Raw genomic sequence first — 26,995 nt, forward strand, 5'->3', positions numbered from 1 at the left:
CTCTGAAGGTGACTCGCAGCAGGACACACGCGAGAAGATCGTGACGAGAGCGTGGCATTACGAGTTAAGTACGGAGTAAGGGTAGTACAAAGCGCTCTCCGACTGCAACCACCCACGCAATTCCCCCTTCACGCATACGCATGGTACGCGTACAGCCCGCGACTGCGCCCGAGCAGCCCATCGCCGCGCATGACCTCCATCTTGCGCCCGTGCCACGCCGCCTCGGCCGAGGACGACAGCGAAGGGTTGGCGACGATGGCGGTGAGCGCCGACCGGTACGGGTCGGAGCGCGGGAGGTGGACGAGCTGGCGCGGGCGCTGGAAGGGCGAGTCGGGTGGCGTGACGCGAGACGTCGTCGCCGTGTCAACGTACCTGGTTGAGGCGAGAACTCAAGTCAGTATCTTCACTGTAAGCTGTTATGAAGAGCGCAACGCACCATCCGCGACGACCCTTGCCCATGATCGGCTTCCAATCGCCCGCGCCGCCCTGCACAAGCCCGAGACTCTTCTCGTCAAGCTCGACGACCCGTAGGTTGGTCGCCCTGAGCGCGAGCAGAAGCTGCGCCTCCTCGGGATTGCTCGACGCCGACTCGAGGCTCGCGCACTGCGAGAGGAGCACAGCGTGCAGCTCCATGATCGAGATGGTCGGCTGGCCGAGCGTGACGCGCCGGCGCGACGAGATGCCCTGCCCGACGTTGGACGGGCACGAGTGCGACAAGTCGAGCACCTCGACTGCGGGTGCCTTGGTCGCGAGGAACGTCGCGACGCCCTGCATCGAGATCGCGCGGCAGTGCGCCAGGCCCAGCTCGATCAGGTTGGGCTGCGGCGGGACGAGCTCGAACAGCGCGGCGTCCGTCATCGGTGCCGACGAGAGGTCGAGCGTACGCAGGCGGCCGGAGCGGAACGCGGATGAGACGGAGAGGACGAGACGCAGCTCCGGCACCTCGAGCGGGTTCGGGTACGTCCCGTCGCCAAAGAGGCTCAAGTCCGTCAACTCGCTCACAACCTCGCCGGCGCCCCATGCCTCGTCGTCGTCGTCCGAGAGACCGGCAAGTGTCGTGAGCGGCGGGCAATCGCCGCAGAAGAGGCCGAGGAGGGCGGGACCAGTGATGAGGCGGCAGCGTGCGAGCGACAACGCCTTGAGGCGCATCGGGCGACCGCCAATACCCTTTTGTCCGGCGAGAGCGAGGCCCTTCAGCAACATGGGCGAGGTGAGGGTCGAGGCGAGATCGAGATGCGTGAGGTAGGGGAACGAGAGGACGAAGGCGGTGAGGAGTTCGGACGGGAGGAGGCTCGAGGCGAGCCCGAGACGACGCAGGTGCGGGAAGAAGGTGCGATTGAGGACGCGCTCCTCTGCCCATCCGAGGCGGACCGACCTGACGCTCGGCGTCCTGACCCGGTTCGGGTAGTCCGCCATCTCGTCGTCCTCGTCCTCCTCGCCGACAGTATCCATCCCCGAGCCAGACGCAGGCGCCAGCGCCGGCGGTCCAAGCTTGTACGTGCGCATCATCTCGTCGAGCGCGGCGACGAACGTGCGCGAGACGCACCCGCACAGGTCGAGCCCGCGCACGGGCTGCATCGCGAGCGAGCCCTCGAGCACCTGCACCGTGCGCTTCGGCGCGGGCTCGGCGGCCCAGAGGCGGCCCGAGACGGACGCGGGGACGGACGACGAGCGCTCCGAGGCGCGCGAGATGGATAGCTGCCGCGGGCGCGAGCGCGCGGCGAGGTTGGCGCCGAGAAGGCTCGAGCCGACGGGCGCCGACTGCAACTGCGCGTGGTGGTGATGGCCGGGGAGTGAGGCCGAGCGGTTGAGCGGCGGAGGCTGCGAGAGGAGGGAGCGGCCCGGCCGCGTGCGGCCGCGCGTGCTGGGCGTCGGCGGCGGCGCACCAAGCCCGACTGCGCTGTAGCTATGCGGGAGCATCTGCCTGCCGCGCATGGAGCGACCGAAGCGCTCGCGCCCACGCGGCTCGTCCTCGTCGCTGTCCTGGCTATCGTCGTGGAGGCGCGCGTGCCCGTCCTCGCTCGAAAAGTCGTCGTCGGCCGAGTTGTATCCTTGCAGCGGGTTGTCGTGCGAATGCGACGACGCCATCTGCTGCAGCGGGTTCGGAGCGGGCATGAACGCAGAGCCGCTCGCGCGGCGGGTCATCCAGTGCGCAGGACGGCGACCAACGGGCGTGCGCGAGCCAGATCCGAACACCTCGTCGTCTGTGTCGACCATGGTCTCATCTTCCTCGGCAATCGAGGTCGAGATAGACGACGAGCGGGTGCGGCGACCGTCAGCGTCGAAGCCGCCGCGGTCGGAAGAAGGTGAACGAGAGTGGGACGATCCGAGATCCCGGTAGTGGAACGGTTCGGCCGGCGAAGGCGCGACGAGGCTCGTCGTCGATGGGTTGAACGGCGAGCGAAGGCCGATGCCGAGGTCGGACTCGGATGACGAAGGTGCAAACTCCGGGAAGAGGGGCTCGTCGGGCTCTTCGTATTCAGCGAGGTAGCCGCCGCGGAAAAGCATTTCCTCGAGCACCTCGAAAGTGATAGCCGAGTCCATGTACTCTGAGAAACCCACTTGGCAGAGCTGCGAGCGGAAGCATGAGCACGAGCAGCGCGAGGTGAAGAGGGGAAGATGAAGCGCACCTGACCCGCCGTCTTCTTCCGCTTGGCACTGGCTCCAGGCGTCTCGCTCTCGCTCTCCGCCTCACTCGAGCTCCACGCGCTATCCTCGTCATCCTCGTCATCGTGCGTGCGCTTCGCCGGCTTGACAAGCTTGGTGCGCGGGTACCTCGTCCCGCGCAGGAGCGTGAGAAGGCGATGCGGCGTGACGAAGCGTTCGTTCGAGCCCTGCCGCAGCGTGCGCTTCATGCCGGCGGTACGGAAGCGTGCAAACGAGATGGATCGGGTAAAGAGGAGGGGGGATTCGGCGGGGTCGAGGGTCGGCAGAGGTGCAGCGATGGGAGCACCGAGGGCGGCTGTGTGAGGATGGCGTCAGTCCAGATCCTTGCACAAGTGGCCAAGGGAACGCAGAAAGGCGCACCGCCGAGCTGCCCGGGTTCTCCGGTCGTTGCGCCCAAGTGGGGCACAGGCGGTGCAAGCTCGTGCTCAAGCTTGACATCGAGCAAGCCGTTCCCGAGCGGCTCGACGTCCGCCTTTGGCGTCGGCAGACCGCCCTCCGGCTCCTCGAGGCCGGCCTTGACCTCTGTTGGCAGCGTCCCGCCGAATAGGCCGAGGCTGGAGGGAGCCGCACGCTCGCGACTCTGCCCAGCCGAGCGCGACCGCTCGGCGCTGCTCCCTCCCGAGCTCGACCCGCCACCACGGAGGTCGCTGCGGAGCGGACGGGCGACGCGCTGCCCGCCCGAGTACTCCTCGATGGTGCGGAGGACGCTCTCGAACGCGCGGGGCATGCCGAAGCTGACGCGGCGCCAGAGAGCGCGGGTGGCCTCGGCCGACCAGGTCTTGTTGACGAGACAGAGGTTGGAGAAGGTCTCGCTGGCCTGCTCGTCGAGCGGCGGGGCGAGGCGGGCGGGGTACCAGGGGGTCGGCGGGAGGAGGGCGAGGTAGGGGTCGGGGTTGGGGAAGGGCTGGGGCGCGGGCACCTCCTGGTAGTAGAGGTGGTGCACGATCAGGGCGATGATCTCGGGCGGGAAGTCGCCCGGGTGGCGCGTGTAGCGGCCGTCGGCGGGAGCATGGTGCGAGAAGTGTGGCGCATCGCGCGGCGAGGCGAGGGCGCCGTGCGGGTCGAGGTTGAGCAGATCCAGCTCGGTCAGAGTCGCAGGCAAGTCATTCTCGCAGACGGCGGGCGTGCTGAGGGCGGACGAGGCGAGCGGAGTTGCCATGCACAACCGCGAGAGGGAGAGAGGGAGACGGGCGCGCGAGCTGCGAGACTGTGGTGCTGCTTGGCGGTGTGCACGTGCTGGTAGCTCTGCAGCTCTGCTCGAGCTCCCTGCAGCAGCCTCGCTCGCGGGTGGACAGAGGCGAAGCTTTGTTGTCGCTTTCCCGCGCGGTGCCCACGACTCCGGCGCGGCGGACTCTCCGCCGTCATGGCGATCCGAGCACCCCCAGGGACTAGTAGAATGCTCCAGTCCAGCGGTACAGCTACAGCGTAACAACGAGTGAGGCGCACATCAAACATGCCGCAGAAAAAGGCGCCGCCAGCCCCCTCATCTCGCCGCGGAACAAACTGGACCGTGCTTCCCTCCACTCGGCCGAGATCATCTCGCGCTGAGACCCGATTGTCCATGCAACCCTCCTTGTGCTCGTGACAGGGCTGTTGCGCGAGTGGATAGAGGTTGCGTGTGACACATTGTTCTCCCGTGGTCGTTCCGCGCGGCTGCAAAGCATCGAGAACAACGCGCGCTCAATTTGAATGGCATATGCGTCTGACCCTAAGCGGTAGCGCTAAGTGCCCTACAAGCAGTACTCGACGTCGACATAGCATCCGTCTAGATCGCTTGTCAAGGCGCCGAAAGCGGCGACGCTGCCGAGAAGGTCGTAACCTTCGCATTCTTCCTCTTTGCAGATACCGACAACTGAGGATGGAAGGGCGCAACCAGCAGGCGTCGTCAGAAAAGGCGTTAGTCAAAGATATCGGGCGGAAGAGAGGTAGCGGATAGCGGATCGTCAAGCAGAGCGAGCAGGGGACGCGGAACGACGCGACGAAAGCAACACAAATCAGCCACTTGCCTCTCTGCATGAGGCGGATCGCGCACCTGTAGCAGACGCAGCTGTCCTGTCAGCCACGTTGCGTAAAGCCACAGTCTTGCCGCATATTGAGGACGTGCTGCCGCTCGAGCCATACTGCAGCAAAGATGGGTCACCATCAGTCGATTCCTCCGGATGGCGGGCTTGCGCCTCGCCATCATACTGTCTTAAGGTGCGACGGACACGCACCGGACTGCATGCGTCGGAGACGTACCAGTTGAGAGCCCAGCCAAATTACGGCATCGTCTTCCTTGACGTCCAGCCCGCAAGAACCGCTCAACCCTCCATCTGCGGCAATAAGAGTCAGCTATGCTTTGACCATGCGCGAATTGGTGCTGATGAGCATGGGCCTAGACGCACCTGGATCAAACAGCATCAGTTCTCCCTTGTACGTCCCGTCCGCGGTGAAAGCCGAACTCGCAGCGGACCCGACCGGTCCATCACTTGGGGCTGGATCTCGAATGAGCCACTGGATCGTCCTCAAGTCAGCAGGGATATCGACGGCAGAAGCGGACAAGACCGAACGGGCCACAAAAGCCATTCGAAAAAGCGGAACGGTCATGGCACGCACCCAGTATGCCGCAAAAACCAGCACAAAGAACATGACGATGGTCGCCACGATGCACATAATCACTACAGGGCCAAGCTTTCGTCGCGCGCGATCCGGTCGCTGTTGTCGCTCCAGGTCGTCTTCGTCTTCGCCGCTACCGTCGCTTGAATCGCTGTAGTCAGAAGCGCCGTCGCTATATCGGTCATTGCCCTTGCTCTGCGAGAGTGCTGGTCAGCGAAGCGCCGACTTGTGTGCCACCCGCAAGTGGAGGCGAACGCATGAAGCGGATCACGCACCAGAGAACGCGCAACAAGCAGACTCGCGCCTGTCCTGTCTGCCGGTCTTCTTCGGCCGGCATCGCCTTTGTGAAGGGCCGAGTCTTCAGAGTTGTCGGAAGTCAATGAATCAGCAGGCGACTCGACGGCGTGGAAGCGATCTCGCCGGCGCTTGCGTTCCGCGTATCGACCCATCTGGCAAAGTAGCCGGTATGCGCGAGGACTTCGAGCCTGAGCAACAGCGCACAACCTAGCATGTACATGCGACCAGCGTCTGCCCAAGCAGGGCGGGCGTCCGCCGCAGGACAGGAGGCGAGAGACGGGCCGGAATGGCCGCGGACTGAGCGGTCGAGGCGAGAAGTCGAGCAAGGTCATACGCAGGCAGCAGCCACTGCATCTCTCAACGCCCTGAATGGAAGTGAGCCGAAGGACCCAAAGCCAGAGAGCTTTTGGCGAGAGAAGAGCGGCAGCAGCCCCCGGAAGCAGACGTGGCAGCTCGCTTTCGCGGCGAGGCGCCGAGAGCTGGCACGCTTTGGACACGTAGCGGCTTCAATCCTGAGACTTCGGAATTCATATAAACGCATTGAAGGCAAGACAAGGAGACGGGAGAGGGCAGATCGTGGAATGAACGACAGTAAAGAGTCTGACGCTACCGGACGAGCGTCTCGATGGGCATGACGGTCATGAAGCCCGTCAGCCCAGCGTCTCGCGTCATGCATCGAGGTCCGCCTCGTCTGCCGCGGGCCTCGTCCTCCCGTTCCCGCCCGCTCCGCCCGTCTCGGTCGCGCCCGCCTCTCCAGTCGTGCGAGTCGCGCCTTCCTCATCCCCGGCGCCCGGCGACTTGATCGTGCGCTTTGGCTCGTGCTCGGCGTCCGTGAGCCAGTACTGCGAGAGCGTCATGCCGATGTCGAGGTTGTCGGTCAGGCTGTGGAAGACGGCTTGCGAGACGATGAGGTTGTGGCCAGTGCATTCGTCGCACAGGCCCTCGACTTCAGATAATTGGGGAGAGCACGACGGTAGAGAGGGAGGAAGTGCCGGTCATGTGTAGATGAATAGATCGAAACAACGATCAGACGCTCAGTACTGACGAACGACCGCCTTGCGAGCGGAACGCACCGGAAGCCCGAACGTAGGCATCTTTCTCCAGGTGATAGAGCGTCAAAAACGTTCCGCAAAGCGTCGAAATGCCCGAGGATGAGCCGTACTGCAAAAATCGCGAGATCAGCGGTGCCGTCCAACATTGTGGCGAGGAGCACGCACGAGATCCGGGCCGACGCGGATAACGTAGTCCTCGTCACCAGCCTTTGAGCCACACTCGGAGACCTTGTTGTCTGCAAGCAAGAATGTCAGAGTTGGAAAGAGAAGAAAAAACACGACAGAGAAGCCGACTTGCCCGCCTCAAACCAGGTCAGCTGCGCAGCGTAGGTCTCACCAGCCTTGAGAGCTGAGCTAGTTGCACTTGCCGTCTGGCTCGGCTCGCGAGAGGAAGCGGTGGTTGACGGTATGGTGAGGTTGGGCGACAAAGAAGGCCCCGATGAGGCCGCAGTAGCGACCGCAGAGGAAGCCGATGCACTTGCAGCTGAAGAAGCACCGCCTGAGTGTGATGAAGACAGGCCGGATGAGGACGAGGCAAGATCGGCATCCGGAGTCGAGTTGTTCCTGCTTCTATACTACTGCACGTGGCGCACGGAGACGTGGCCCTGTCAGCACTGTCGCCTTTGAGGGAGCACGTCGCACGTACCAAAATTAGGCCGACGCAGAGCACGACAACCACAATCACGGCAACGACGCCGCCGATAATCCACGGCGTCTTGCCGCTCTCGAGTTGTCTGTCGCCCGGTGCGGCTTGACCTGCGCCTGTACCGCCGCCAGCTCCGCCGCGCTTCCTGCGGGAGTGGTGCCCACGATCATCGTCGTCGTCCTCGTGGCGCTCATTGTCGGAGGGGTGGCCGCCGTTTCCACCATCGCTGTCTGATGCGGTGTGCTCGCCCGAACCGTCGGCGTCTCCGTAGTCCTTCTTTCCCTGCGAGGCCGAGCTTCTCAGCGTCAGTTGCTGGTTGTTTGGCCAGGAAGCAAGCGTTGGAAGGGGAACGAGACGTACCATTGACCGCATCGTCCGTTTCCGCCTCGAACTGCCGATTAAGTGTCTCTGCGCGGTCAAATGCCGCCCCACCGCCTTCTCTTCGTCGTCCACGCCGCTGCTCCACTCACACTTGCTGTCGTAAGCATTCGAGCGCGGCTCGGAGCCTGAGGCTAGCGGTTCGTCGCGGTACATCCTGCGCGAGGCGTGCATCTACGAGAGCGCAATATCGAGGGCCAAGCAAGAGAGGCAGAACTGTAGTCCTCGTCAAGCAGAATGGCCAGCAGGCAGACAGGAGAACGAGCGGATGCGGACTTTCCGCGGGGCAGACAGCACAGCCCGGGTAATGCACGGGGCTGATGAGCAAGCGCACCACGAGCAGAAACACCCGAGAGCTGCTGTCGCGTTCAGCACGTCTCTGTATACCTCTGCTCGAGGGTCTACGCACGCGAAAATGCTCGCGAGCGAGGTGCACCGATGTTGCGGAAGGCAACGAAGCGACTTCGCTTCGCCGTCTGGCTCTCCCTTTACTACACGTGAACACGGCTCAAACACTCTCGAGTGCATCGCAGAGGATTGGGCCCACGTCTGCGTATGCTGCTGTGCTTTCTCCTTTGTCGGGCGGACTTTCCGCGGATGCGTTCGTCGCTTGCGGTTCTTGCTTCTCTGGCTCTGCACTCGATGTCCAAGCATGGCTGTCCGACGCTACACACGCTCGAGACCTGATGTGCAGTCACCTGCAGAGGACGAGCTTTCCACGCGAAGCGGTTCTGCCCTCCCGAAGCGTCCCGGCGACCGCTTCAACTTTGCTGAGCACGATTCACTCTCGCCCGAGCGAGATCTCGAGAGAGGCTACGCGCCTCAACGACGCACTTGGACGATGCGGAGCTTGGGCCGCAGCGGGGGCAGAGGCGGGCGAGCCCTGGACGATCGCGACGGCGGTGGAGACGACGACGTGAGTACGCCTCGCTGTCGAGAGGGCGGTCGCCGCATCGCTGATTGGCTCATATTGCAGCGCTCGTACGAACTTGTCAACCAGGACGACGATGAGTACGAGTATCGCAGCGACAAAAAGCAAGGAAGTTGCGACGCTGCAGATGATTCCGACACTGGCAGCGACCAAACCGGCAGCAACGGTCGGAGTCAGGCCAAGCGCGACACGGATGGCTCACACAGTCAGCCCGAGGGGAGCGACGGCGATTACAGCTCGCACAAAGCGGGCGCAGGAGGACGTGGGAGTGATACGGACGACGACGAGCAGACGACTCCGAAGCATGCGCATGGCGGGGATGCGGAGAAGGAGGAGAGTGCGCTCAAGAAGTACAAGTGGTGGTGGATTGGCGGAGCCGTGCTCGCGCTCATCGTCGTTGTGGGCCTTTCATCCGCCTTTCCTGCACCTGCTCTGCTCAAGCTGACTCCTCGTTCACAGATCGCTCTTGCCGCATACTTCATCCTTGTGAGTCCGCAAGAATGCTGCGAGACTCGGTGGCTGCAAGCTCACGGCTCATCGACCCGCAGAACCGCAAGTCCACGAGCTCTTCCAGCGAGTCGGCCTCGAGCAGCGATTCGACCGCAAGCACGAACAGCACGGCCGTAAGCGTCGAATAATCTGCTCGTCTAGCGTGTGCAGCGGGTTTACGCTTTTGACACAACGCTTGGCCACAACGCAGGGTAATGCCGTCTCGTCCGCACCCCTTGCGCCTCTCGTAACCTCAGCACCGATCCTCGATCCCGACACGACGACATTGTTCGAAACGGTGTTCAAGACACAGACTGAGGCTTCGAAGCCGGTCTCAACTGGTTCGTCGAGCGCCGGCGGCGAGGACGGCGTCAACAAGGAGTCGACTACAGCGACATGGTTTGACAACGGTCAGCTGCCTCTACTTATCGTTACCGACAGCTTCTAATACTCTCTGAGCACGGCATCTGCAGACCAGCACTCTACTGCATGCAGGACTACCGGCGGCGACAAGGACTTGCTCGTCGCGCTTCCGCCGGACATCGCACGTCGCGTTCACCTCCCGCACTTTCAGTTCATGACTGACACCTTGAAACCGCAGTTCGGCTCAAACGGCTCGAAGGCATCGCCGTTGTGCGGCGAGAAGCTCAAGGTCTGGCAGCCGGCGTCGAATCAGACCATTACGGTCAAGGTTGTCGACGTCTGCAACGTGTGCGTCTTGCATCTTCAAGGCTCCTCTGTCAAAAGGCTCACATTTTTGACATGTTGTCTGACATCTCGCTGCAGCTGCCCTTCCTCGACCGCGATTGACCTCTCCCGCGCGGCCTTCCTCAAGCTGTCTCGCCCGCTTTATAGTGACGACAAAGAAGCGCTGAGGGCGGGCATCCTCGATGTCCAGTGGTGGTTCGCCGACTCGACGTTGCAGAGTCAGCTTGACTTTGGCTTCCAAGAATGGTCGACGGGCGCCGACGAAGACGCCGGCGGCACTGCTGGTGGCGCTAGCGGTCGACGTGGCAGCATGAACGGCGCGTCTCGCACGGCGGCCGCAGTGCCTTCGTCAGTTTCGATTGGTCTCACGGATGCGGTGGTCGCGGACGATGAGCCGGGAACGAGCGCAGGCGGTAGAAGCGAGATGCTTGCGGGCGCGGAGTGAGCCCAAGAGTAGAAGTACTGTATCGTTGTTTCGAGACACGCAGGAATATGCCAGAAAAGACAGACAAAGGCAATGAAAACACACTACGCGAGAGTGGCGGCAGCAGCACTGAGTACGGGGGACTTCCGCTCCTTCGTCTCAGTCGTGAAAATGACGCGGTCACCCTCCTTCCACATCTTCATGACGAGCGTCTCGCCAGGGTAGACGACGCCAGCGAAGCGGACCTTGATGTCCTTGATCTGGCCGTACTTGCGGAAGATGTTCTTTCCCGTGACGCCGAAGCTGCACAAGCCGTGGAGGATGGGCTGGTCGAAGCCGCCGACCTTGGCGAAGTCCGGGTCGACGTGGAGCGGGTTGTAGTCACCTGAGAGACGGTAGATGGCGGCCTGCTGCGGGAGCGTCTTCTCCTCGACGACGAAGTCCGGCTCGCGCGAAGGCGGCTTGTTAAGCGCCGTCGCGGCGCCGCGGTCCTTGCCAGTCTTGCGACCGCCGAAGCCACCGGCGCCGCGGATGAAGACGGTCGAGTGGTTCTCCGCGAGCACCTCGCCCGTCGACGAGTCCTTCGTAAGAGTGACGGTCGTGACGGCCGCGGCCTTGCCCTTGTCGAGCACCTCGGCAAGCTTCGACTCGCTCACGAGCGTGCCCTCGGTCGGGAAGGGCTTCTTGATCTGGAGGTACTGCTCGCCGTGGAGGAGCATCATCGGCGAGAAGTTGGGGAGCCAGTCGACTGCGTGAGCGGTAGGGGTCAGTGCCGAGCGCAATAGAAAGAAGCGGGCAGGACCTACGCGAAAGGCCGGAGGAGACGGCGAACTGGGGGATGACTCCGAAGGTGGGCACAGGTCCGAAGCCGTCCGCGCCCTCGTAGATGAGGTCGAGGTCCTTTTCCGTCGCACCGACACCGACGTTGTAAAGCATAACGTCGCGCTCGGTGTACGTGTACTCGCCCGACGACTTCGCCTCTTTCTTGGCCTTGGCGACGAGCTCGCTGTCCTCCGGGTCGGTGTAGTCGTCGCCCGAGTCCGGACCGGCCGACTCGTCCTCGTTGGCAAAGTTGGAAACGATGGCCTCGAGCGACTCGGCGGTCGAGTTCGGGTTGGTCGCCTTGTCGTCAAAGCGCGTAATGGTGTCCCACTTGGCGGCAACGTCCTCGACCTGCACCTTCTTGTTGACCGGGAACTGCGCAGGAGACGAGTCAGTCTCGGTTTTCCAGACCCTGAGACCAGGAAGCGCACCGCGTAGCCGTAGCTCCTCTGCCACCTGAGCGCGGCACACCAGCCCGCTGAGACCTCGTACAAGCCCATCGTCGTCTCGCACGCCTCCGAGCCGAGGTAGCCGACGACGGGTGCGACAAAGTCGGGCGAGAAAGCCTGCACCATCTCCTCGGGCCACACCGTGCGCGTCATGGCAGTGCCGGCGTTGGGAACGAGACTTCGGAGGCGCGTTAGCAGGGCCCGAAACTCAGCAAGAGAAGAGTGATACGCACACGTTGGCGAGGATACCGTACTTCTTCCCCTCGATGGCCAGCGTGCGGGTAAGGCCAATGATGGCCGACTTGGCCGTCGAGTAGTTGCACTATGAAGCGCGAAGCATCAGCGTAGGCAACGAGGTGAAGGATCGACGAAACGGACCTGGCCAAAGTTGCCGTGCACGCCCACAGAGGAAGCAGTCGTGACGATGCGGCCGTACTTCTGCTTCTGGAAAAGCGGCCACGCGGCCTTGGCGACGGCGTAGGTACCCTTGAGGTGCGTCGAGTAGACGGCGTCCCATTCCGCCTCCGTCATAGCTGCGAAAGACTTGTCGCGGAGGATGCCGGCGTTGCAGATGATGACTGTCCGAGATCATGTCACTCAAGGTGCTGGGAAGATGACGAGCGTGCGACGAACCGTGCAGACTGCCGAACGCATCGAGAGCGCCCTTGACGAGCTTCTCGCCCTCGAGCGTCGAGTCGACGACGGCAACAGCCTTGCCACCAGCTGCGGAGAAAGGGCTGTAAGCTACGTGGACGGCAAGAAAAACCGACCACTCTCTCGGAGAGCGCGCTCAGAACCGAAGCATGCGGGACGCACCGTCCTTGATCTCCTTGACGACCTTCTCGGCGTTCTCGCGGCTCATGTCGTTGACCACGACGTTCGCGCCGAACCTCGCAAAGACGAGTGCGTACGAGCGACCAAGCCCGGCGCCGGCACCGGTGATGAGAACCGTCTTGCCGTCGTAGCGCACCTCCTCCGGCGCCTCGTTCTTGCTGAGCGTCTTGGCCTTCTCGAGATAGCCGAGGTAGTCGGCGTCGGTGATGTTCTCCGGGTGGTCCGGGTCGTTGAAGTCGTTGATCACGTCCCACTTGTGCTTGACGGCCGCGGGCGTGAAGGACGCGTCCGTCTTGAAGACGTGGCCCTTGGTGCGCTCCCACCGCACCTTGCCGTACCACCCGGCGCCAGCCTCGAAAAGCTGACCGTTGGTCTCGGTCGTGTCGTGCGTGAGGTAGGCGACGAGCGGGACAATCATGTCAGGCGAGAGCTGCGCGAGCATCTCAGGCGGCATGATGGTCTCGGTCATCTGCGACGCAGCAACGGGCGCGATGGCGTTGGCGTGAATGTTGTACTGCGTACTCGAGGCTGTGAGCGGAGTGCGAAGCGGCAAGAGCTGAAGATCACACCTTGGCGCCCTCGCGCGCGAGAGACTTGGAGAAGGCGACGAGGCCCATCTTGGCGGCCGAATAGCTGCAAATCGGTACAGCGTCAAAACCAATTCATATCAATCAGACAAATCAAGCACACTTGGCCTGGCCAAAGTTGCCGTAGATGCCGGCGGCCGAAGCGGTCTACACGCAGAAGTGGGTCAGCACTAGAGCCGTCAGCAAGGGTCCAGGTCTCGCTAAGCGAGCAACTGGCTCCGAGAATGTGATTGCTTACGTTGACGATGCGACCGTACTTCTGCTTGCGCATGTGCGGCCAGGCGGCCTTGGTGCACGAGAAGGCACCCTTAACGTGCACCTCCTGCACAAGGTCCCACTCCTTGTCGGTCATGCTCTTGAACGACTTGTCGCGAAGGATGCCGGCATTGTTGATGAGGACCTGCAGGTGAGAGCGTGAGCGGTGCCGAACATTGTGCGGAACGCGGCGGCTGACGGCGATTGAAGACAGGTTGCAAACGCAGAACCCGCGTTTCGCTGACTCACATCAACGCTGCCGAACTCCTTGAGCGCCTGCTCGACGATCTTCTCGCCCTCGGTCGCCGAGTTGTAGTTAGCGACGGCCTTGCCCTTGCTTCCGGCGGCCTTGATCTCGCCCACAACCTTGTCGGCGTTCTCTCGCGAGAGGTCGTTGACGACGACATTTGCGCCGCGCGAGGCGTAGAAGAGCGAGTCTGCGCGGTGCAAAGGGGAGGTGAGCGGAGAAGTGGACGGGAGAAGCGGGAGAGACGAACAAGCACGGCCGAGGCCGCCGCCTGCGCCGGTGACGATGACGGTCTTGTTATCAAAGCGGAGATCCTGCAGGGACCACGAGCCTTGTCAGCACGTTCCTCGTTGTCCGGCACGGGTTGACATAGTGACGGAGGTGGGGGACCTCGGGATACGCGCGATGGCGGTGAAGGAGTCGGCATGGGAAACGTGCAGTGGTGCAAAGGATCCTCCAGAGTCCCTGGGGTCCCAATCCGCCCCGCACGACTACCGTGGAGCTGGACGGAGCCCTCGGCAAGCCTCATCACCGCGACCGAAAACCGGTCGTCGAGCAGTGGTCGCGGTGCAAGCGCAGTCGTAGCAGAGAGTCAGGGCGAGTCTCGTCTACGCACCTGTCCCATTGGAGTCGCAGTGTGTGGTGAGAGGAGGAAGGAACACCCGCCAAGTCGAGCGTGCTCTTCGTCGGCGCCGGCGCACAGGTTGCCGGCCCTCGCTTCCCCCTCTCGCTTCCTCCAGCTCGAGCAAGTACCGGTAAAGTGTCCGTCGAATACAGCGAGAACGTATGCACAAAGTATGCACAACGTACGCACAAGGCATGCGCACCGTCTACACAACGAATTGTCGTCTACCACGCGCCCCACCCAGCCAGAAAGTTGGCGCCGATGCCAAGCGCACTCATGAATGCGTCCGCGTCTTGTCCTCCTTCGAGTGACGGCCCGCCACTGCCGCCCGTAAGTAGCGCCTCAAGCTGCTCGGGCGAGAAGGTGTCTGTGCTGCCGGCGGCACTTCCCGCCGAAGTCGCACCCTCGGCGTGATTCGACAGTGAGGGATAGTCGCTCGAGGTGTCAGTCGAGGTGGCGGCGGTCGGAAAGGTACCCGGCGAGCCGATGAGCGAGGCGAGGAGCGCGTCGTCGAGAACGTCGGCCATTGTCGTCGCGCCCGCTGGCGCGAGTCCGTGCGAGGCGGGCGGGGCGAAGTCGACATGCGACGGGAGTCCGGCAGCTTGTGCTGCTGCAGCGGTGGCCGGCGGGTCGCGAGGCGAGTTCTCGTTTGACCCGACCAGCTCGGAGAGGTAGGCGAACTGGAACGGCTGAGCGTTCGGCTGAGGCTGCGTGGGCACGACGGAAGGCGTGTCCGTCTCGAGTGACTGGGCGAGGCGATAGGCGAAGACATGTTGCTCGAGGACCAGGATGAGCTGGTCAACATGCGTCGACGACTGGCTGTAGCCGGTCAGCTTGAAAAGCGCGGCGAGTCTACGAGGAGCGTAAGGTCAGCGCGCGCACACCGTGACAGTTAGCAAAAGAGCTCACTTCTCGAAACTATGCGCAATCTTGTCTGTCATCGCAGTTGCTCCGGTCTCGATGTCCTGCAGTAACACCGCCGTCCAGTCGACGAGCCCCGTCGTTCGCTGCAAGAAATACAGCGCGATATGCGGCTCGCGGTGCATTGCCTCGACCATGAGATCGACCGCGTCGGGCACGAGCCTGCGTACCTGGCGCACGAGGAGGTCGAGCCGGTCGCGCGCGTCGACGAGTTGCTCGCGCTCGCTCACGGAGGTGTCCAGCGGCGCCGCCTGGACCGCGTCGTCGGATTCGGCAAATCGTCGCACGAGCTCGCGATACAGGGGCACTATGAGCGCCGAACTCGCGCAGGACGTATAGCTCCGGGTACCCCTTAGTATGATCTGGCTGGTGTAGCGGACGCGGCGCTGTGCGGCGTGGGGGAATGTTGGTCGGTCTTTCGGATCAATCAACCGGTCGAGGAGCACGTGCTGGAGCGCGACGCAGGTCCGGAACTGCTGCAAGCGCTGGAAAAAGCGAGAGACGGCGGGTTCGTCGAAGGGTTGTATGCGCGCATGCGCTGAACAACGGACTCGTGCTTTAGTGGAAGACCGCGTCAATATCAAGTCAGATTGTGCACGTACTGGTCAAGATCTTGTCGACAAGTTCTCGGCCGATGGAGAGGAAGGCGAGCGCGACTGGCGAGGAGGTCAGCTGAACGGCTCAGCCCTACTGTGGGTTTGAAATGCGCACAAGGAATGAAAGTGTGGCGCCAGCTATCGTCCGTCTGCGGGTTCGACACCCACCCTCGCAAGTTCTTCTCCAGTTGATCCAGGTCGGGCTCCTTTGCTCCGCGAGTGAGCAGAAGCTGGTCGGACAAAGTCCTGACCGCGGAACAGAACAGTCAGAACAGACCCGGCTTGACGGGAGACTCTGGATGGAACGGGCTCACGAGCTGATCCTGCCAGACTCAACTTCAGTCAAGAGGTTGCTGCCCAGGTGGACGGCCCAGATAACGGGATTGCTGCAATGACGGAGTGAGCACCGTTGATCCGAAGCTTGCTGTCGCAGGGCGAGACGCACTTCCAAATGACGCCATCCAGGTCTCCCTCGTCGCAGAGCGCGCGAATGTGAGTCATGTGAGCGGAGAGCCACGGACGGACCAGCGTTTTCGAGTCGTCTGCAGAGGACTTGTCAGGCCCACATTTTCGGCGAAACAAGGCGTGAGCACTCACCTATGCGTGTGAGGAAGTCGATCATCAGACACGTCGCGGCATTATCGACCGAGGGCCTCGTCAACGCATCGACCCCTTTCGCCATTGCCACGGCTGTGTCCCGCATGCAATCCACGGCGGTCTTCCTTCGCCTGCCGTACTCGCGCAGGTCTTTGAGCTGATCGCAGATCGTCTCCATCTCGCGGAAGGACGAGACCTCGAGCTCCCCGTGACCGATGAAGGCCGGATCGAACGAGAAGAAGGCGCCGACCGTCAAGGCGCAGTAGACGTATACGCGCGGCTCGGGCGGTAAGAGCGAAAGCTGCCAGCGGACGGGCTCCAGCAGCTCGCGGATGCGGGGCCCGCGGACGATCGGGTGGTCGTACTGCGCCGTCTGGCGGAAGCATTCGCAAAGGTGCCGTGTTAGGTCAGGCGATGGGTTGATCAGGTGAGCATGTGGCGACGTATTGTACGCAATGACGAGGGCGCCACTGGTTGAAGACTGCGTAGGTGCGGATGACGGTATCACAGAAGGGAAGGCGGGAAGGGATGGCGTCTGACATAGCGCAGCCGCGGGAACAGGGATGTCGGACGAGTCGAGGCCGGCAACGCCCACGGTGGCTCCTGTCACGCTGTCAGTGGCTGTGGAGGATTCCGGCGCGCCAAGTGTGACGGCAGAGGTTGAGGCTACGGGAGCGGAACTGGCTGCTTCTTCGCCTGCCGGCAGTGGGTCGTTGCGAGGCTCGGGCGGCGCTTGCTTGCGTTTCTGAGGCTTCCTGCGCACGACGGGCGTAGTTGTACACCTGCAATCGGAGACAACTCAGCGAGGCTTCGGGTACAAGCTGAGGAGGGCCGAAAGGTGAGGGAGCGTGAGCGCACTCGTAGCCTTTTTCGACGCATCGGGGACAACCTGCTGGGTTCGGATGACACAGCACGCGCTTTGCCTGTGTAGATCCATGCGCAGACTAATCAGCTTGGGGATGTCCGCCTTGACGAACAGAGTGCAAAGCACGACAACGAGAAACGGCGAGAGCTGACCTTGCAGCGATCGCACGCGGGAGGCTTCTTCTTTTTCGGCACCGGCGGTTCCATCGAGTCGAGCGCTAGGCGGATTGGGCGCCGGGGAGCAAGCTGCGAGGAAGATACTTGCGAGGCGGTGCAAGGGAGGCGAGGGAGCGGAAGCAATCGGCTGACAGTGCGTGCTAGCACGACGCGAGCTCTTCCGAGGTCTGCAAAGCGGGCTCGACGGTCGGAGAAGCGTGGTTCGCCGTAGGGAACCGGTCAACGGTCAACCTCGTCGCCGCGCTTTCTCGTAGACTCTTTGGCCTCCCGCGGCTGACCCCGTCAAGCCGGCAGCGCTGCGAAGGAGATCGAGCTGTTCGAGTCGACGTACTTGCGCACCGGGTGGCGCTGCCGCTCTGGCTATGTGCTGCCACGACTTTTCGCCTTGCCTCCGGCTTGCCTCCTCCGACCGGTACCTACCGACTCAAGACTCCCGCTTCGTCCCGCTGGGTACCTGATGCCAGACCTGACTTTGAAGGATAAGTAGATCCGAGTCTCTGCATGTCACCCATGAGCGGATCTCGCCGCCCGCTTCTGCTCCTGCGCTTCACGCACGCCTGCCGACCAGATGGTACGGACTCGATCCGCCGGTTCCGACGCCGTCACTGAGCCCGTACTGCCGTCGAATCTCGGCTTTGCGTCGATCGATTTGCTCTGCAATTGCGCGCCGGGCCTGCCGAGTGACACGCTCCGGTCAGTTCCGCTCGCAGCCCCGGACTGCTGAACGCACCGGTAGAAGCTGGTGCTCTGTTGTGATTTCAAGAGTGCCGTCGTTGTGCATGTGCAGGATGGGCTGCAAGAGAAACGATCAGTTTAGGGTGAATCATGGCTCCGGATTGCGCGCACGAGCTCCTGAGCCGGCAGTAACTGCCTTCCTGTCCTTCCCAGGTCGACCAGCTGCCGCGCGACCTGCTGCAACACGTTTTGCATGTCTGTGACGGCCCAGAGAGAGTGGCCGCTCAGCTGGACATGCCGCAAACGCTCTTTGTAGCTTGCAAGTCCTTCCCGGAAGTGCGTCGCCCAGGCCTCGACCTGCCTAATCGGCTCCAACGGGATGCGACGCTTGAGGCGGTCGTAGGCGTGGACGTAAGCGTCCCGGACCTCCTGCACCGCGTCTTTCAGGTCGGACTGATCCTCCGTGCTCATTTCGTCTGAGGTCTGAGGAGAAGCGCGATGGCAAGCTAAGTCAATCAGGGAAGCCAATTTGTCCTGCTCAGATGAATGACCATCGCCAAAGGTGGCAGTAGTTTACTCTGCTGAGGGAACAAAGCAGTCACCGAATCGTGATCAGTTGCCGACGGAAGCCGCTTCATCTGCCAGCGACAGGTGAGTCCTGGTCCCAAAAACCGTACCCAAGCCTCGGCGGGATCACTCACCAAGTCGTCGTACGGTTCTGGTGCCCGGTCGATAGCCTCGTTGACTCGCTCGGCCTTTTCTTCGAGAAAGAAGCGAGCGTGGTAGGTGCCACAATTCGCAAATTGGGTCGGCATCTTCTTCTGGTCGAGGGCATGCTCGCAACGCTTAGCCCAGAACGTGATGGTTGTGATATGCCGCTGAACCTCGTCGAGCGGATGCGTGTAGATTCTGACGATGCGCTGGATGCCAGCGTCCAATTGCCGCACGAGGCGGTCTAGGTCCACGGGCGCAGCCATCAGAACAGCAACGACAGCAAGGATGGAAAGCAAAAGAAGCAGAAGATGTCGAATCTTGCGGACGTTGACGAGCTGCGGACAGGAGTCTGCGGAGTTGCCGTCGCACCAACAAGAGACAGACAACGGGCTGCTCAAGCTCGACCAGCTGCGACGAGCGCACGTGCGGAACCAGGAAGAGTCAGTGGAGAGCAAGAGCACAGCAAGAAGCTGGGGACAAGGGGAGCAAGGGAGGCGACAAGGTCCAGAAGGCAGCTGATCGCCCCGGTTTGCCCCCGATCGCAAGTCCGGTGGAGCACAAATGCACTGATCCCTGCGCAGACCTTCCCGCGTGCGCCACTGCCGCACATGGTCCTACCTCCTCACGAGCGTTCATCGATGCCCGAACCCCAAAAATGAGAGCCAAGCGGTCGCTGCGCGCTCAAAGTGCACAGCCCAGGAGAGAAAACACGGCGCATGGACGCTCACAGAGTGTCTTGCACCGCCCTCGCCTCGAAGCTGCCTACGCATCCGCCTTCGCAGCCTTCTCGAGCCTTTCGCGCACCTCGGCGGGCGCAACGAGCGACGACGAGGTGGCGAACCCGTATTCGGAGCGGACCACTGCGTGCGCGAATGTGTCAGTCCTCTCGGCCTCACGGAATAACAGGCGTTCCAGAGCGGTGCGAGCGCGGGAGCGGGACAGGAAAGGAAGGCGCACGGTTATAGAAGGTGGAGTAGGTGTCGACGACGTCCTCCTGCACGGCAGCAAAGAGCAAGTCAGTACGCCGTCGCGTCCAGCGGCTGATGCAGAAGCGCAGCGGGAGCGTGCGAGATATGGGCCGCGCCGCGCGCACGATCATACGGCAAAAGAAGCGGACGCACCCACAGCGGCGGCAGCAGCACGGTAACCGTCTTCTCCTCGACGAGGTACAGCCTCATTCTCCTAACCACCGCCCTCGCTTGCTCCTCAAACGCACGCTGGAACTCGCCATGCAGCTCGAGGACCTTTTCCGGCGCGGCCCACTCTTGCGCGGGGAGGTCGCGCGGCGCGGCGTCGGCGGGCGCGGCGGGCGAGGGGGACGAGAGGAACGAGGTGCAGCGGTCGAGGAAGGTCCGGAGGGAGAAAGTGAGGGATGCAGAGGACGACGAGATCAGGTCCTCGCACGCCTTCTTGAGCGCGCCATCGAGGTCCTGCACGCAAGTGTTCGTATGAGCACCACCGTCATGAAGGAGAACAATGCAGACGGACCGTCTTGGCATCGGTCATTGTCTCTGCAAAGCTCGGCAGGCCCTTCGATGCGAGCTCGACCAGCGCGCGCGGGTTGAACAGCGTCGACGTATTGCGCAGCATGGTGCTCAGCGCCTCTGTGCGAGAGACCGAACGCGCGCATCAGCGCACCCGTTCACGTACAGATGGGGTCACAGCGCCGAAAGTGAAACAGCAACGCAAAAACGCACCCGTCACGCTCGAGAAGTCGGCGCCACGCTCGACATGCACCAAGTCGACGCTGCGCACCATCTCCTTGAGGAGCAGCAGGTGCCGCACGAGGAACAGCTGCCCGTCGGCGCGACGCGTCGACGCCGACTCGCCCGCAGCCGCGTCTGCCGGGCGCGCGGCGATCTGCGCAGAGGCGGTCGCGAGGGACTGGCGGCAGAGGGTGACGGCTTCGCCGGCAAAGTCTTCAAAGATGGCGTCCTGTGCATGTCCGGTCTCCATCATCAGCTAGCGCTCGCGAACGAGACGAGGCGAGCCGAGGCAACGAGGACCGACGACGCACGTTGACATAGGTGTTGAGGCGCGCGAGGACCCACACGGTCTTTCGCAGCGTCGGGAACCACGTCTTCTGGCTGCCCTCGCGCGGGACCCTGAAGCGCCCCTTGCCCTCCCTCGCGCCGTCCTCTCCCGCCCCTCCGCTTCCCCCAATGACCTCGAGCTCGTCCTCGTCCCACAAGACGGGCGGCGTCTTGCCGTCCTCGTGCACGAGCTTCTCGGGGTACTCGAGGTCCGCTGCCGAGGGGACATAGTGCAGCACGTCGCTCTGCACGACAGCCTGCGCGCGGAAGACGAGGCGCGTCTGCGCGTCCTGGAGGATCGTCTGCAGCAGGACGGCGAACCGCATCGTGCTCTGCGCGCGCGTCGGTACCACCGCGCCTTCGGCTCCGACCTCGCCGACGTCGTCGTCGTCGTCAAAGTCGGCGGCGGCGCCGGAGGGGAGCGAGGACGAGTCGAGCGCCATGAGCGCGTAGAGGACGGCGCACAGCTCGCAGAGTGCGTCGAGGCGCGGTTCGTGGAGGATGCGCGGGCGCAGGGAGTCGTACAGATGGTCGCAGAGCGACTCGAGGAAGCGACTGTCGGGGGGCACACCATTCCATGAGTACTGTCCGCTGCCGGTGGAGCAGGAGAGAGCGAGCCACGCACTAGGCCTCGTCCGACCCGCTCGCGAAGAACTCGCGATACAGCCCCCACTCCATCGCGCACACGCCACGGAGGTACGCGCATCCGGCTTTGGCCAGCTTGACGAGCTCGCTGGCGCCCGGGTCCATGCGGCGCACCTCCTCGGCGAGCGAGGGCGCGAGGAGGGTCGAGCGCGCAGAGAACCACGCGGCGTAGCACTCGGAGAGGAGCGAGCCGTACTCGGATGGGTCCGCCTGGGCGCGCTTCTCGAGCTCGTACAGCAGGATGCGCAGTGTCGGCGCTGCGTTTGAGAACTTGGCGTACAGGAGCGCGTGGAGCGCCGTGTCCGAGAGCTCCTGTGCCACCGAGGGAAGGTCAGACCAACCTCGTTGAGAGCCGACAAGCTGCACTACGGAGGACGCGGACGATCTAGGCGCACCTTGCCCGTCATCTTCTCCTGCGCGTCGGTCGCGATCTTTCGGATGGTCGTCACAAAGTACATCTTAATGAGCGTCATGGATCGTGTCAGGCACTGCTGGAAGCGGATGAGGTAGATCTCGGCGTCGCGGAAGTCGCGCTGCAACTCGGCGAGGGTAAGTGAGCCTGAGCGGGGAGAGTATGGAGGACAAAGGCAGGCGCACGTTGGCTTTGAGGTAGTCGAGACAGACGTCGAGGCGGTCGAGCATGTTGAGGAAGTCGTCCTGGAGGACGAGGTCCTCGCCGGGGAGGTTGAGCATGCGGGTCGCCTTTTCGAGCTCGCGGAAGTACTCCAAGCGGGCGCCGATGGCCTCGGTGACCTCGAGGAGGTGCTTCTGCTCGTCGAGCATCGTCTCGCACGCGAGCTGCAACGCGCGCGAGTTTTCGTCGACGTAGCGGTAGTTGGCCTCCATCTCGCTCAGGAGGCCGCGCGCCTCGTCGAGCCCGCCGAGGACGTCGTCGCACGTCGCGAGGTGCGCGACGAGCTCGTCGAGGTGCTCGCGGTAGACCGACTCTTGCTCGCGCTCGAGCGAGTGCTCGACGCGCGAGAACCAGTCGTGGAACTGCTGCGCCGACGCGATCGGCGCGTCGAGCGCGAGCGGGTCGTCGGCGTCGTCGGCGGCGGCGGTGCCATTGTCCTTGCTGACCGCGGGCAGGCCGCGTGCGCTGCCGGGGCGCGGCGAGCCTGAGGGCGAGTCGAGGGCGAAGCGGGAGCGCTGGGTGCGGGCGAGGGGCGTCGAGGGGCGGGGCGAGCTGTCTTGCGCGCGCTGGAGGTGGGCCGGGAGGGGCTTGTGCTGGGCTGCGAGCGAGATGCGGTGCACGGACGCGGTCTGAGCGGGCGAGAGCGGAGCAAGCGAGTCCCAGTCGTCGAGCGAGTAGCGCGAGGTCGACGCGCGGTTACTCGCCATGCTGGCCGGAATTGAGTATGTGGCGTTTATGTCTACTGTCAAGCACCCAGAGTCAGTCTGCCGACGTTACTGTAGCGAGATACGCGAGGTGGGGGTGCCCGGCGGAGGGCGCGGATCCGGGTCGACAGCGCGTCTAAGGGGCGTGACACTTCGCAGTGCAGGACGCTGTAAAGTACTTGCGCTGTGCCAGAGCAGGCAGCCCGCCAGACGCGGTGCAGAGGGAGAGCGAGGGATGCAAGGCTCACGCGGATGACGGGGAAGACGGCGGCCGACAGCGGCGAGAGGCGGGTGTGGCTAGCAGGGCGGGCCAGTACACGTGCAGCACGGCAGTATGGCAGCTGTTCCAGCTCGGCCGAGGTGCGAGTGAGGGCAGGGGAGAGCCGCACCTCTCCTCCTCTCCCTCGTCCCACCACACGCAGTCCCGCGAGGGCGAGTGCAGGATGGCGAGTGCAGTCCTCAAGTACCTCTGCTGCTGCCTGCCGCAGCCCCGCCATCCGCAAGACGTGCGCTTCCCTCCCGGTCCTCGTCGTCGTCGTCGCTCGACTCGCGCACTCACACCCTCGCACGCCCGCAGGATCCGGAGCGAGCGCCGCTCCTCGACCCCGACATCCTCCCGCAGTCCGTGCAGCTCGTCTCTCTCCCCACTCGAGCCGAGTTGGACTGACCCCCATTTACCCCTCCGCTCAGAGCCCCACCCCGTCCGCAGGGCAGGAGCACCGACGAGCAGCGCATCGAGCGCGAGACGCTCCAGCGCATCCTCGACCACGCGACAAAGTGCGCCCCTGCTCTCTTGTCCGCACTCCTTGCGCAACGCTCACTCCCCTCTGCCCCCCGCGCTACAGCCGCTTGCTCAACATCGAGTCCCTCGCCGCCTTCCTCCCCTCCGCCGCGCCCGCCGCCACACGCCCCTCGTCCGCGCGCTCCCGTTCCCGCTCTTCCTCGCGCCCCGCCTCCCCCTCTTCCTCCCCACCCCCCACCACGACAACAACGAGCAAGCGCCGCTCGCGCCGCCCGCGCACCCCCTCGTCCACCGCAACAACAACGACGACCACAAGCGAGGCGTGGCGCGCCCCGCTCGCATCCGAAGACGCCGACGCGCCCCTCGCGCCCGTGCGCGTCGTCCACCTCGGCCACAACTGGGAGGAACTGCCCGCGCTCCGGGGCAGCCCCGCGGCGAGCAAGGGTGGTGGTGGTGCGGAGAGGGGAAAGAGGCCGCCGAGTGCGCACTCGATGAAGACGCTCCCGAGGAGGAGTCGGGCACCGGCTGCGTTGGCGGGACCGGGCGCGGAAGGAGCAGGTGCGGGTGGTGGAGCGGGTCCGAGCCCGCTCAGTCGCGAGGCTGGCGAGGACGACGGTGAGGAGAATGGCGAGCATGAGGACGACGAAGGGGAAGAGGACGACTCGCGATTTGGGACGTATGCGAGCTACCGCACGGCCAAGTCGGGTGGCGCGGGCGGGACGCTCAAGGGCGGCGTGAGGGGCTTGTGGGGCTCGGAGGAGGACGCCAAGGACGGCGACGATGAAGGGATCAGCGAGGAGGTGCGTCCGCTCTTGCGTCGAGTCGGGCTCGCCTTGCAGACGGCGAAACTGACCATTCACTTTGACCCGCTCCGCCCCGCCTCCTTCCTTCGCTCTCCCACCTTGCTCTCCTGCGTTTCTCCTTTGTGCACCGATCATACTCGACGCCCGTTCCTACCCAACACCACCTGCAGCTCTCGCACGCCATCGCGCGCCTCGAAGCCTCGATCGACGACTGGTCCCTCCCCGGCAGGCTCGGACCGTTCGTCGCCGAGCTCGGGGGCGGAGACGCTGCGACCGCTGGTGGTGGTGGTGAGAAGAACGGGGCGGTAGAGGGGAGGAGGGAGTGAGCGAGAGAGGGATGTTACGGCAATACGACGGCTGGTTCTCCGCGCTCGCGCGAGGTCTACATTTCACTGATTTGCGTGCCACCCGTTTCCTCGTCGGGCTGCTACGCGCTCGCTTCTCTATTCAAAGTCGACGCGCGCGCAACGGTTCCGCGTCCTCGTACTCGTGCCGCCTCCGTCGTGCCTCGTGATTTGCGCTTCTTCGCTTTCTTGTCTCAAGTGGATGCGCGATCCGGGCCGCGATCACGGAACACCATTTTTCTTCCTCAACTCCTTGGCAGGAGGTGCTGGAAAGTCTGCTGCTGTGCCCAGGACACCGCCTCCGCACTCTCCTCTGATCTCGCGTTCACGGAATGTCCGCACGAGCTCCTAGTCTTCTTTGTTCCCCTCCCGAGCGTCTCTTGGCTCCTTCTCTCTCAATCTCGACTCTCGACGCTTTCCTCGCCTCACAGCGGAATGGACGGCGATTCTTACCGCGCGCCGAACACGCTCGGCTACACCGCCGTGCAGAGCATCCGATCCTTGTCCAGCCACAGGGATTGGCAGAAACTCTGCGACGACGTTGCCAAGTCGCTCAATGAGCTGCATGAGAGGCGGATCAGCGAGGGGCTCCAGCTCGTCGAAGACTTCCGGAGGAGGCGCTCGCGGAACGTGCCAGACCTGGTGCGTTCTGCCTTTACCTATTCCCGATCCTTCCCCAGAGTAAGGTTGCACCCGCCTCTGCGTGCGCTGACCCATCGTGGCTCCAGCAAAGGCTGCTTGAACAGGTCCAAGGGTACGTGAGAGGGATTTCAATACAATATCGGTCTTCCGCTCATGCCGACTTCCTCTCTCCAGACTCTCTGGTCCTCCGTCCGCAGTTGACCAACTCCTAGACGACATCGTCGCTGTGTACACCTCTTTCGCGGACGACTGGGCGCACCAAGTCCGCCTAGCCGCGCACCTCGACCACTTGGGGCACGATCGTACCGCTTACAAGCAGTTGCACGCGCACCTGCTCGCACTGCACAGTCAGTTGGTGCAGCGCAAGCAGAGCACGCATAGCTTGTTCAGCGCGGACGAGCTGGTCAGCTCATCTCGCTCACGAGTCGCCGTGCACGACCAGTTGACGAACACTTGCACGCGCAGCCCGTCTTTTACGTGCAAGGAGGTGTGCTCCACGAGCTTTCCTGGGCGCACTACCTCCCACCGCAGCCGTTCGTACGTCGTGGTTCACGGCTTCGCTCCCACTGCATGTCGAAAGCTTGCTCAGCCACCTCATCGCAGGACCACATCCACCCGATTCACTCGCCTCGCGCGTCGCATCCAAGCTTCGCCGTCCCGCAGATCAGGATTGGCAGCCCCTCAGAGGAGCCGTCGGTGGATCCCGCCTTCCTCGACCTCAGCCACAACGCGCATGCGCAAGACACTTCGGGCCTTCTCCAGCCCGACGCAGCCAGGCGTAGCCGCAGACCCTTCACACCGGGGGCGAGGTAGAGCGTTAGCCACGTTTAGTGCGCCTGCGGCCGCACGCGTCGGCAGCGCACTTGCGAACTTCCTACCGATGACCCTTCTCGGCCCTCTTCCGCTGAGAAAGTCCTACACTGTCCCCCTTCTCTCATAGAATCCGCGCGCATCCACTTGCAAACCACCTTTGCGTCTGTGAATGCTCTCGAGAGCCCTGCAGTGCCGAACGCACGTTGAGAAGGCCGCAGAAGACTTCCGCGTGGCCTGGCCCCGTTCCCGGCGTTTGCCACCTGCTCAGCAGCCATTGGGCGCCACAACACTGTACAAGGACAGTGCGGATAGCTGACGCAGCTTCACTGAGGCCGGGAATCTGCTCTTGCGCGAGGCAGGGTGCGCCGGCAGCGTCAGACGCGAGCGTTGCGACCGCTGGACAACCGGACGGCAGTTCAAAACCCGTTCCACCTCCGCGCAAGCGAAGAAGCGACCCACGGGCATGACGAGGCACACGCTTTCGGGTCGGTCGCCGCCGAGTTAGGGACTGTACGTCTGTTCACACCTGAAAAGGACGTCGAGCGACTCTGAGCAAGCGAAAGAGAGAAGCAGCAAGTTCAATGAGGCGAGACGACGAGCGAGGGGACTCGCGGCAGGTCGACCCGCCGCAAGGGGTTCGAAGCGCTGTCAGGCACGCGCAGCGCTTTCTCGCCGCCCAGTCGAGCGATGCGTCCTTTCATCTGCCGCCATGGTCGAGGCCTCGCGCGCCGCTCACGTCGCCGCAGGCGGTCTGCGCCAAGCTCGGCGCGCGAGATGGGGAATCCTGGTCAGTCGCACGGAGTCGTGCGCAAACGCCCGCAACGTGTGCCGATCGCTGTGCTGCGCCTTCCCACTTCATTGCCTGTGCTGACGGGGATCAGAAGCAGTAGCATCCGTTCGTGTTGAAAGCCGAGCACCCGCAGCACTCGAACCTCGCACTCGTGTGCTTTCAGCAGCACGAGGCGGATCAGCGCGGCGGCCTGTACCTGCTGGTCCACCGAGCAGCACAGAAGCTTTCCAAGCAGAGTACACCAGCGCGAGCGAGCTCAAGTCGACAGACAGTCTGCGAGAGCCACGGCGCCGGA

The 26,995-nt window shown here is 63.5% G+C and overlaps 7 protein-coding genes across 7 annotated transcripts; 2 read left to right on the forward strand and 5 right to left on the reverse strand.

Moving 5' to 3' along the window:
• Positions 1-128: 128 nt before the first annotated feature.
• Positions 129-3,826, reverse strand: JCM10292_004733 (uncharacterized protein; the record flags this gene model as incomplete). Its single annotated transcript, XM_076646269.1, has 4 exons — positions 129-372; positions 437-2,571; positions 2,631-2,962; positions 3,028-3,826. 4 exons carry the CDS (start codon positions 3,824-3,826, stop codon positions 129-131), a joined length of 3,510 nt encoding a protein of 1,169 aa, XP_076508025.1.
• Positions 3,827-6,227: 2,401 nt separating this feature from the next.
• On the reverse strand, positions 6,228-7,620 carry JCM10292_004734 (RlpA-like double-psi beta-barrel domain-containing protein; the record flags this gene model as incomplete). Its single annotated transcript, XM_076646270.1, has 5 exons — positions 6,228-6,505; positions 6,633-6,720; positions 6,777-6,847; positions 6,910-6,928; positions 7,258-7,620. The coding sequence occupies 5 exons, from the start codon at positions 7,618-7,620 to the stop codon at positions 6,228-6,230; spliced, it is 819 nt and encodes a 272-aa protein (XP_076508026.1).
• Positions 7,621-8,476: 856 nt separating this feature from the next.
• On the forward strand, positions 8,477-10,208 carry JCM10292_004735 (RlpA-like double-psi beta-barrel domain-containing protein; the record flags this gene model as incomplete). The annotated part of the gene is made up of 8 exons (XM_076646271.1): positions 8,477-8,551; positions 8,612-8,965; positions 9,026-9,052; positions 9,115-9,189; positions 9,267-9,465; positions 9,529-9,599; positions 9,657-9,766; positions 9,842-10,208. The coding sequence occupies 8 exons, from the start codon at positions 8,477-8,479 to the stop codon at positions 10,206-10,208; spliced, it is 1,278 nt and encodes a 425-aa protein (XP_076508027.1).
• Positions 10,209-10,291: 83 nt separating this feature from the next.
• FOX2 (bifunctional hydroxyacyl-CoA dehydrogenase/enoyl-CoA hydratase FOX2) lies at positions 10,292-14,006 on the reverse strand (the record flags this gene model as incomplete). The annotated part of the gene is made up of 13 exons (XM_076646272.1): positions 10,292-10,935; positions 10,994-11,384; positions 11,441-11,636; positions 11,692-11,780; positions 11,837-12,036; positions 12,092-12,181; positions 12,275-12,806; positions 12,862-12,925; positions 12,983-13,026; positions 13,118-13,279; positions 13,384-13,571; positions 13,632-13,695; positions 13,998-14,006. The coding sequence occupies 13 exons, from the start codon at positions 14,004-14,006 to the stop codon at positions 10,292-10,294; spliced, it is 2,673 nt and encodes an 890-aa protein (XP_076508028.1).
• Positions 14,007-14,230: 224 nt separating this feature from the next.
• JCM10292_004737 (uncharacterized protein) lies at positions 14,231-18,813 on the reverse strand (the record flags this gene model as incomplete). Its single annotated transcript, XM_076646273.1, has 10 exons — positions 14,231-14,858; positions 14,916-15,465; positions 15,530-15,583; positions 15,639-15,769; positions 15,838-15,909; positions 15,969-16,065; positions 16,121-16,902; positions 16,979-17,043; positions 17,892-17,954; positions 18,538-18,813. The coding sequence occupies 10 exons, from the start codon at positions 18,811-18,813 to the stop codon at positions 14,231-14,233; spliced, it is 2,718 nt and encodes a 905-aa protein (XP_076508029.1).
• A 499-nt stretch (positions 18,814-19,312) lies between these two features.
• On the reverse strand, positions 19,313-22,569 carry COG3 (Golgi transport complex subunit COG3; the record flags this gene model as incomplete). Its single annotated transcript, XM_076646274.1, has 9 exons — positions 19,313-19,410; positions 19,508-19,544; positions 19,672-19,980; positions 20,039-20,154; positions 20,248-20,485; positions 20,568-21,138; positions 21,209-21,540; positions 21,624-21,761; positions 21,826-22,569. 9 exons carry the CDS (start codon positions 22,567-22,569, stop codon positions 19,313-19,315), a joined length of 2,583 nt encoding a protein of 860 aa, XP_076508030.1.
• Positions 22,570-23,009: 440 nt separating this feature from the next.
• Positions 23,010-24,437, forward strand: JCM10292_004739 (uncharacterized protein; the record flags this gene model as incomplete). Its single annotated transcript, XM_076646275.1, has 5 exons — positions 23,010-23,072; positions 23,144-23,187; positions 23,257-23,343; positions 23,412-24,108; positions 24,282-24,437. 5 exons carry the CDS (start codon positions 23,010-23,012, stop codon positions 24,435-24,437), a joined length of 1,047 nt encoding a protein of 348 aa, XP_076508031.1.
• Positions 24,438-26,995: the final 2,558 nt, after the last annotated feature.

The sequence above is a fragment of the Rhodotorula paludigena genome, assembly GCF_050403205.1.
Source record: "Rhodotorula paludigena JCM10292 DNA, Rt_paludigena_JCM10292v1_ctg4, whole genome shotgun sequence".
NCBI lineage: Eukaryota > Fungi > Basidiomycota > Microbotryomycetes > Sporidiobolales > Sporidiobolaceae > Rhodotorula > Rhodotorula paludigena.